Raw genomic sequence first — 10,849 nt, forward strand, 5'->3', positions numbered from 1 at the left:
ACTTTGATCCTCTATAATTATAGAGCGTCAGAGGTCAGAAGAAACCTTCAGGGAGTCATTTGGGTTCCATAGTGAGTTTGTATTATATTATTGTTTTCTTAGAGTTCAGTAATACTGTTAGGCAAGAATGTGTAGTCATGGGTTCAGGGAGGAAGGAAAGTATGTTAGAAATACTGTTATAGTCAACAAGAACAGGTTTTATTTTCAGCTAAGAAGCGAGGCCATCCTGAAACACAATAAACTGAGGCACCATAAAAATGTTTAGAACAGACCTTGGTGAGACCAAGCACAGAGAGGAAGTCTATACTAGGTGAGGGGACAGAGATGCCATGATGCTATTTGGAACAGGCTCGGGGAGGGGCATAAATATAAGGTGAATATAAATAGTAATATATTGTTCCCATGTAGTTTGTCGAGTGTCTAACTTGGTTTTGATTTGAGGTTGTTTTTGTCTGTAGGGTAGAGACATGTCTTTTCAATTAATATTGTACACGGTACATTGTTAATGTCATACACATGGGCACGTAATTAGGGTTTCAAGGCTGAAGTTGCCCGGAGCTAATTAACCCCTCATCTGTCTCCTGACAGCTGCACTGTGGTTTAGCTAAGTGATTCTCAAATGCCTGCAGCCTAGCTGCAACCAAATTACCCAGGAACTTCTTTAAAAGCAGATGCCCAGCCCCACACCCAAGAGATTCTCACTGTGTAAAACAGAGTCCATCCCAGGAAGCTGTATTTTTTGTCATGCTCTCCAGGTGAGTCTGATCACATCCAAGCTTGGGAAACTACAGTTTTAAAGACCATCTGAGACTCGGCAACAGCTTGGAACAGTTAGTTCCTCACAGAATGTGAGTTATAAATGCTGGGTCACAATATAAATTTCATAATAGTTTATTCCCGACACTCTGCTGTGTTTATAGACAAATTTTTCTAATAGAATTAGAATGATAACCATGATATTTCTTTTTTATACATCTCAGGTACAGAGCTAATAATCGTACATAATTACTAGATAATATCATCATTGGCCAGTCAAGGCCTGGTTTTATTTTTAATGTGTTGCCTTGTCTTTTATTGTGTTGTTGTGTTGCATTTTGATGTATTATTCCCATTCTTCCCTAATGCACACACTGTTTTCCTATCCTTGTAGACCTCCACTCTAACAGGTTAATACACATTTTTAAATGTACATACTCTTATAAAACATATCATTTTGTGTATGTGTGTGCATATTTAAACGGACCTACGTGACTGCGCTGTTCCTCTCATTCAGTTTCTTTCTTCACTTTTTCAAGTGGAAGTGCCTGTATGGCTCTATGCATATCTAGTTCATTGCTTCTAAATGCTACTTAGTATTACAGAGTTTTCATCTTCCACATGTATTCATCCATTTTCCCAGATATGGACACCCTTCGAGCTCCCTAGTATCGTAAATAGTGCCAGCATGAATATCCTTATGTGAGTACCTTTATAGACCACATAAGAATTTCTTTCCATTGTTTACCTAGAAATGAAATCTTGGGGCCACGGGGTACATACATCTTAATATTACTACTTTCCCAGATAGCTATACCAACTTACACTTCCAACTACAGTTCCCAAGAGTTTCCATCATTTACATTCTCAGCAACACTTGGTAATGTACATCTCTCTTTCTTTTTTTTTTTTTTTTTTTTTTGAGTTGGAGTCTCACTTTGTTGCCCAGACTGGAGTGCAGTGGCCGCTTCCGGCCACCGCAGCCTCGCCCTGCTGGGCTCTGGCGATCCTTCTGCCTCAGCCTTCCGAGTAGCCAGAATTACAGGCACGCGCTACCATGCCCGGCTGATTTTTTTATTTATTGTAGAGATGAGGTCTCGCCAAGTTGCCTAGGTGGGTCTCGAACCTGCAGGCTCAGGCAATCCACTCACCTCAGCCTCCCAAAGCACGGGATTACAGGCTGAGCCACCAATCCCAGCTCAATGTACATCTTTCTAATGACTGCTATTCTAATGAGTGTGTAAAGTGGAATCTCATCCTTGTATTGATTTGCAATTATCTGATGACTGATGAGTTTGAGCATCTTTACATGGATTTGTGAGCCACTTCCCCTTACCTTTGTATAGTGCCTATTTTATGAATTTGAAAAATAAAGGGACTTCTTAGTCTGCTGAGTGATATAACAAGCATCTACATCACTGCTCTAAGAAATTATTGGCAGCTATGTGGAGGATTAAAAATTTATTTGTTGCTGCTGTTATTTTAAATACTAGACAACACTTTAAAAACATCATTCACATTTAACCTATTTTGATTGTGTGTTTGCAAAATTCCCTACAAAACACATTTCTCATATTTCTAGACGCCTGTTTCCTCAAGCCTAATGATTTGACTCACAGTCTTTCATCATACCTAAAAGAAAGTAAGTAAACCCTGATGTTAGTCTATTTAAATTTATTCTTATTTTGCTCTGGCTTTGGGAACTTGGGTTTTCTTTTGTAACGCATTAGAAAAACTGGTCTAGGAATCCAGAGAGCAGTATTCTAGTCCCAGGTCTCCCACCAATTGACTCTGACCTAGGACAAGTCACCAAGTGCTCCCCTGGACTTGATTATGTTATCTGAAAGATAGGTAGGATGGACTATGTGATCTCGAGTCCAGGTGTGAAATTCCAAAATTCTGTTCACATGTTCAGAATTCAGACCATGGCTATTATGAAGTCATTCTAATTTGATATTTTAAATATCAATATATATTATGTGTAACCAGCAATAACTAGATTATTCATATTAAGTCATCACTTATTGGTGGCCTGCAGTGAAATAGTTTTGATCTATAGATATACGATGCTTTCAAACTGTAAGCAGTTTTGACAACACTCAACTTGAGTTCATAAACCTTTATCAGCATCAAATTCAGCAAATGTAAATCTAGGTGATAATAGAATCATCTTACTGAATTATGAGAGCTAAAAAAGAAAATTTATGTCAAGTGCTTAGCATGATATCAGTGTTTAATAAATATTTGCTATTCTTTAAATGCCAGTTCCATTTTCTATCTATTATTGAGAATCCCGTTAAAGTTTAACATTATTGAATCAGAGTTATTTTCCCATTTAATCCAATATCTTCAATATCCAGAAAACAGAATTAGAATTGAACAGTGCTTATTATATTTTCCTTAGCTTAAACGTTAATAAAGAACTAACTGGTGAATACTCAACTCTGGGGGTATTACTTTCACTGCATTTAGAATAACCATTTTGTTGTCTTTTCTCCAGTCTGTCCTAAGTGGGCAAAACTTCAGAAAAACCACGGTGAGAAGAAATCGGTCCTGATACTGATCATCTGCAGCTCGGCCGTCCGAGCCCTGGAGCTCATTAGGTTGGAAGCTTCACCTGTTCTACCTGCTAAATGTTTTCTGAGTAACTGATAACTGATGTAACTGATGTGTGCTACACTGAGTAACTGATGTGTGCTAAACTGAGTAACTGATGTGTTCTATGCACTGGAAATCTCGTAATGAACAAAACAGAGCCCTGCCCTCATGGAACTTACATTCCAGTGAGGGAAGCAGACGATAAACAAACAAAGCTATGTTATAATGTCAGGGATAGTGATACGTGCAGAAAAAACAAAGCATGGCAAAGGGACAGAAGTGGATGAGACTGCTTTAAAAAGGGTAGTCACAAAAAGCAATTCCTAAGGAGATGACATTTTAGCAGACTTGAACGAAGTGAAGGAGAGAACCCAGCAGCTATCTGGGAGAAAATTCCAGGGAGAGGGGACAGTAAGCACAAAATACCCTGAGATAGGATGCCACTGGAGGAATTTGAGGAGTCATGTGATCCGAATCATCACTTTGAGGGATCACTTTGCTGTGTGGAGAACACTCATATGGGCAGCAAGAGGAAAAGCAAGATCATACCATCAGCAGGCAGTTAGAAGAAGAAATGGAAGATCCGACTTAAAATAGCAATAGGAAAAGATAAAACACCAAAGACTAAGCTTACAAAATTTATAGAGAGAAAACATCATATAAAGGACATAGATTTTTGAACAAACAAAAAGGTATACTGTATTCTTGAATAGGAAGATTGAGTTTTGTAAAGATGTCTGCTTTACTTAGGATAATCTATAAATTTCACAGATTCCTAACAAAACTCCAGTAGAATTGTTTTTTGAACTGGATAAATAAGTTTTAAATTCATGTGGGAAATCCACAACTAAAAATAGATGAAGAAATTCTGAAAAAGAATACCAATGAAAGGATTATAGCCCCACAAATCACAAATATCTATATTAGGAAATCTCAATAATTAAATCAGTATGGAACTGGCACATGTGTGACAGATCAGATCAGTGGAGCAGAACTGAACGTTCAGACATAAACCCAGATGCATATGAAAATGAAGCATATGCCTACAGTGACAAATCCGAAATCAGTAGGGAGGGATGGATTATTTAATAAATGGTGTTGAAACAACTGAGTAGCCATCTGGAAAGATAAAGTTAGATTCATAACTCATTTATACCAAGATACATTCCAAATGGACCAAAGACTTAAATGTAAAGATTATGTTTTAAAGAGAGATTTTCAGTGCTTTCACATACCTTTTCATTTACTGTAGTTTTTCTAGAATAAACAAAAAGACTTCTACTGGGTCAGTGGTAACATTTAGCTTTCAGAAAAGAGCCGTCAGAGTAAGATGGAATTTACTGGGACCAGCACGCTCTAGTAGCCAGGCTCTGGGCCAGGCTTTGACAGGCGACAAAACAAAGGAAAATCCAAGTCATGAAGAAAAGGGAACTTGGTCAAATAGACTAAGGTGCAAATATAGACACTCAGTCGTTATTTAGCCTCTGTTGTTCTAAGTGATCTAATCTAATCACAAATTTAGGGAAGTCGTTTTTTAAACTGTAGTAGTCTTTTAAACCCTCTTTCCCCACCTAAGCACACACGTTATATTGTATCACGAAGCCTCCCAGTAAAATGAAAGTGTTTCTTTCAACTGTTTCTGCTCTAAACATAATAGATCTTTAAGACTCCAACTGCTTCTGGGAAGCTGCATGTGCTGGTTCTGAAATCACAGGCATTCACCTGACCAACCCAGAATTCATCTTAGATTCAAGTGCTAATGGCAAAGAGTTTGGCCTGGAATGGCCTCTTAAAATCAAGTTGTCAAATTGATTTGAGCTTTTATTGTACATAAATTCCTTTCTGAGGAACATGAAAGCTCTGTGTTGTCATACTTCATTTACCAGTTCCCAATATTTTTCTGTGTCCCCGGTAATATTGTGATCCGTTTCAAGGTTAGGTGATTCTCAGAAGGTGATATCTGAGCAGACACAACAAGCCCTATTCATAAAGACAAATGTGTAATAATTCTAGCTTTTATAAGGACATCTGTTCTTTTGAGAGCCATGACATATGTTAAATTATCTTCCTAGTTAACCTTGTTATGGAGAAGGCTTATGTGTGAACAAAAACCTGAATGCAACAAAACTTGTGTAGCATGAATCACTATTCTGCAAGAATATGTAAGAACATTCTTATATGTTCTTACTGGTCAATAGTACTTCTCAAAACATAATAATGATTGTATAAAGGAAAGTAGCATTACCATTCAGGTCAGTCCTCAAATGTCAATTAGAAGACTGTTTGACCAGGATCAGTGGCTCAGCCTGTAATCCCAGCACTTTGGGAGGCCAAGGCGAGTGGATTGCCTGAGCCTGAGGGTTCAAGACCAGCCCGGGCAACTTGACAAGACCTCGTCTCTACAATAAAATAAAAAATTAGCCGGGCATGGTAGCGCATGCCTGTAGTTCCAGCTACTTGGAAGGCTGAGGCAGAAGGATCACTGGATCCCAGCAGGTCGAGGTTGGGGTAGCTGTGAATGTGCCACTGCACTCCAGCCTGGACAACAGAGTGAGACTCCAACTTTAAAAACAACAACAAAAGATTGCTCATTTATACCTACTTCTCAAAACAGAATTTTAAGTGATACATAGAAATACCAATAAAAAAACAAGTGGTGAAAATGGAAGCAAATAAAAAATAAAGAACAGAAAATCTGGTGAAGCTAACTAGGAGTGGTGTCCAAGGTCAAGTTCATAAAGTCCCATTTAGTTGCAGAGATGGCCTCAACTGTGGCCCATACTTCCCAGAGGCCAGGATAAGTTGGAAAACATTGTCAGTTGTTAGATTCACGATATTCTCTGAATTTGAGGAAAAAAACAAAAACAGTTCTGTAAGAAACATGACTTTCCCCAATATGACATAGTGGCAGCATCCTCAGTGTCATCTCTACAATAAAAACGCTGGACAGATGACGTCTTGTGGCTGTTTGGTGTGGGCTGAGGGCCGGCTGCCAAGGCAGAGGCAGGAGAGGCAATGTGTATGGCACCAGCTCAGCCAGTTATTATGAGGTGAGATTATGGGTCTAGTGTTGCAAGACCTTCTGATTTTTAAAGAAGCCAGTTGACCCCTTTACAGGGGTGCACACTTGACACTTTACAGGGTACAGTGTTCTACAGGCCATACCCTCTGCAGGGCACACTCTACAAGGCACACGCTCTATTGGGCACATACTCTACAGAGCACACTCTATGGGGCACATGCTCTCTACAGGGCACACACTCTACATGGAATGCTTTCTACAGGGCACACACTTTACAGGCCACATGCTCTCCACAGGGCATGTGCTCTCTACAGGGCACATACTTCATGGCATGCTCTCTACAGGCCACACTCTCTGCAGGGCACACACTGTACATGGCATGTTCTTCACAGGCCACACACTCCACAGGGCACACGCTCTACAGGGCACAGACTATACACAGCATGCTCTTCACAGGCCACATGCTCTACAGGGCACAGACTATACACGGCATGCTCTTCACAGGCCACATGCTCTCTACAGGGCACACACTGTACATGGCATGCTCTTCACAAGCCACACGCTCTACAGGGTACAGACTATACATGGCATGCTCTTCACAGGCCACACGCTCTCTACAGGGCACACTCTACAAGGCACACACTTTTACAGCACGTATGCTCTTGAGTGTCCCTCGGTCTTCACACCTGCCTCTCAGATCACCTCACTCATGTATATATGTGTGTATGTGTATGTATGTATATATATATATATATATATAAAGATATTATATATAGATGAATATATTTAGATATTCACCTCCTCTCATAGCTCTAATGCAGCCACTCCTTTTTACCAATGGTTTCTTTTCTTATTTTCTTATTTCCTTCCTTCCCATCCTTCTTGTCTTTCTTTTTGGCCAATCCATTTCCACATGTAAAATTTTATAGAAAAACTCAGTCTACAAAGTAGGTAAGAGGAGGGTGCCCTGACAGGAAGATATCTGTCCTCCTTCTCCCTGTCCAGCCCTTCCCCAGCTCCCCCTCAGGGCCACCACAAACCAACCTTTGTAGGTGACCTTGGACTCCACAGAGCACAGACTGACATCACTGCTTTAAGATATCTCCTGCAACCAAATTTTGCACAAGTACTATACCGCAGAGGATACACTCTGCCAGGAACCTGAAATAAGGGAGTTCTGTATTACAAATGAAAGGCAGATGCATGTGTTTTAATCAAGAAAGCCTCAGTAAGGTCAACCTTGTGTATGAGAGTTAGAAGCCAATGCAGACGTGCACCAGAATAAAAGGCTACTCCACTTTCATTGCAGAGATGGGCTGACCTGAAAATCCCAGAATTTTGTTGTGTCTATGTATACGTACACACCTATGCACATACACACACACACAGATGCACACATTCTTTGAGCAAGATATAATACTTAAGTAGTATTATATAATACTTAAGTAGTATTTGAGCAAGATATAATACTTAAGTGTCAATGTAGCTCGGAATGAGAGAGCTGCTTAACCTATTCCTTTTTCATTAGGTCGATGACAGCATTCAGAGGAGACAGCAAAGTTATGAAATTATTTGCAAAACACATCAAGGTAAGCCAAGGCCTGGGATCCCTAAGGGCCAGTCCAAGGTGTCAACCTTTCCCCTATGCTCGTCTCCTCGTCTCCTGTGCACATATTTTCTTTGGTCCCTTCCTTAGCGATGTATTTAACAACCATTCTGGTTTTTTTCTTAATTCCGTAACTTGACATATCCAATGCTCCAACAGCACTCACTATTGCCATGCCTCATTTCTGTACAGAAGCTGAGATTTGAACACAGATTCTTTGAGGGTTTCCTGGTTTTCTAGGAACATACTCCTCTCTAGAAGTTGACCCTAAACAAGGGTAGCTCCATTTGCTTTTTACTCTCTTAATTGTAAATGTTCTCAGTTGGCCAGGGAGTGCGCTTTCTTAATGATGCTTCCTTTTCTTCTCTTCCATCTTGGAATAGGTCCAGGAGCAGGTGAAGTTGCTGGAGAAGCGTGTGGTGCACCTGGGTGTGGGAACTCCAGGGAGAATTAAAGAACTTGTCAAACAAGGTATGAAAAGAGGGCGGTGATGCTCTTACCCGGAGTTAGGAGTTGGCCCTGCCCTCATGTGAATCTCAGAAACTGCACTGGGATTGTAGAAAAGCCAGACCTCTGCCTTAATTCAGGAATTGGAAACTCAGCCTGTAGTCTCTGAAGCAAGCAGCAAGCATAATGCAATAGAAAGTGATAGAGACTGTGACAAACTGTAGTCCACATGCCCACCCAAACACATTCAAAATCCAGGTTAATGAATCCACACAGCCAATTCCATCGATTTGCAACCTCTGAAATTTGTAAAGCTGGATGTTTGGGCATTGCCCTGTCAACTGGATCTTTTGGTTCCCCAAGACTCCTTCCCATTCCGGTTGAGGGCTGGCATATAAAACATTGAAACAAAAATGCAGTTGGAATGGGTGTGATTCAGGTATTCCAGAATATTTCTTTCCAAGTGCACTTATCCGGAAAGTCTTCCGGACAACAGCATCCAGCAGTGGGTTTTAATAGTTTGTTGACCTGCTCACCTGCCGATGATCTTACCTGTTCTACCTACCAGACAGGTTTCAAAATTTCTGAATTACTTATTTAATATTATAATAGAACTTTCTTTTATAACTGCGTGGAGCTATTCCCAGATTATTTTATGTATCTAAAAAGGAATGTGTTCATCAGTATAGTAACTCAGTGTAGAGATAGTCATATAAAATAAAAGCTAAAACTACTGGTGTTTCTCGCCAGATAAAAATCATCTAGGGTTCACTGAACCCACTATATGCAGAGTTTCATGCAAATGCTAAGGAGTAACAAACTTGGCGGCCCCTGACAACCGAAGGGGAACTTTTTTTAGTTTCTACTTGTGTGTAATCCTATGCCAGACACCCTTACACGTGTTATCTCGTTTGGTACTCACAGCATCCTCACAGGATACCATTCTCATGCGAGAAAACTGAAGCTCAGAGGGTTAAGCGTCCCTTCCCAAGGGCTGTCAGTCCAGGCCTTCCTGGTCCCAGAGCTCCTGGTCCGCTTGAAGAGCTAAATGTGCATATACAGAGACTGACATGAGGCAGTAAATGCCAAGAGTCAGATGAGCACTTCTAAGTTCAACAGCAGTTGAAATGGGAGAGATGGTGTGGTGGCCTGAACCTGCAGGGAAGGGTCCTTAACTGGTCTTGGCAGTGTGGGGAGGACTGAAATAGGTAGGGAGTATCAGGGAAAGAATTCACAGATGAGACCCTCAGAGAGCAAATACACAGGTGCATCGAGAGGAGGTGCTGAGTAGGCAGTACGGGGCCAAGGTTCAGAGACCCTCAGATTCAAATCCCAAGTCCAACAACTTCCCAGCTCAGTGACCTCGGCAAGGTAATGAGCCTTTCTAAACCTGTTTCTTTATCCCAATGACAAAGATAGCCATCATACTTACCTCAGTTACTGTTATGAAAATTAGATGCCAATAAAGAGCTCAGGACTATAATAATAATTAATATTTGTTGAGTGCACACCCTAACCACTCAACAAATATTAGTTATTATTTTTATTTTATTTTGATTAAAGAGGCAAACTTTCTTGCTTGGATTCTTCATGGGCTGTAATAACTCACGATTCAACTGGAAAGAAAGTCACATTGCAGAGGGTGGGGCTTGAACAGTAAGCTAAGGAGCCTGGATTTTTGTCTTGTGGACATCCTAGGACATTGAAAGTTAAGGAATGCCAGGCTCGGTGGCTCAGCCTGTAATCCTGCGCCTTTGGAAAGCTGAGGTGAGTGGATTGCCTGAGCCCCTGGGTTTGAGACCCGCCTGGGCAGCGAGACCTCATCTCTACAATAAATCAAAAAAATTGGCCGGGCGTAGTAGCATGCGCCTGTAGTTCCAGCTACTTAGAAGGCTGAGGCGGAAGGATCGCCAGAGCCCAGCAGGTCGAGGCTGTGGTGGCCGGGAGCGGCCACTACACTCCAGTCTGGGTGACCAAGTAAGACTCCAACTCAAAAAAAGAAAGTTAAGGAACAGATGGAAGGCACCCAGAGTCCTTCTATGAGTCACAGATTTGGGAGAAGTTTCCTGGGTGTCAGGAGAGGCCAGGGATGTGCTCTCAGGTTGGTACCTACAGCTTTAGCTAAAGATTCACCTCCTCCCTCTCCTGAAATCCAGATTTTTTTGTATGTCACCAGACCCCTTCTCCCCCTACCACCTCCCCCATGCAACAAGACCACTCTTCTCTAGATTTAAGAGAAGGGAAGAGAGAAGACAAAACTGTCCTGACTGTTGAAATTTGATTTCTACAGAATTGTGAGAACTCAATGTGAAGGTTTATTTCATATGGAAAAATCATTTAAAGAGCTGTTGCTTTTAAACAATAATAATAGCCGGGCTCAGTGGCTCAGCCTGTAATCCCGCGCCTTTGGGAGGCTGAGG

At 41.1% G+C, this 10,849-nt stretch overlaps 1 protein-coding gene across 2 annotated transcripts in view; it reads left to right on the forward strand.

Moving 5' to 3' along the window:
* Nucleotides 1–10,849, forward strand: part of CMSS1 (cms1 ribosomal small subunit homolog (yeast)) — a 61,609-nt gene that overhangs the window by 45,777 nt on the left and 4,983 nt on the right. For both annotated transcript variants that reach the window (XM_021714671.1, XM_021714672.1), the window contains 4 exons: nucleotides 2,339–2,398; nucleotides 3,257–3,359; nucleotides 7,905–7,965; nucleotides 8,366–8,453. In XM_021714671.1, coding sequence (XP_021570346.1) covers nucleotides 2,339–2,398; nucleotides 3,257–3,359; nucleotides 7,905–7,965; nucleotides 8,366–8,453 — 312 coding nt within the window. The remainder of the gene's footprint in view (nucleotides 1–2,338; nucleotides 2,399–3,256; nucleotides 3,360–7,904; nucleotides 7,966–8,365; nucleotides 8,454–10,849) is intronic.

This window comes from Carlito syrichta, unplaced genomic scaffold (genome assembly GCF_000164805.1).
Source record: "Carlito syrichta isolate Samal-C Ts95f unplaced genomic scaffold, Tarsius_syrichta-2.0.1 Scaffold305700, whole genome shotgun sequence".
Lineage (NCBI taxonomy): Eukaryota > Metazoa > Chordata > Mammalia > Primates > Tarsiidae > Carlito > Carlito syrichta.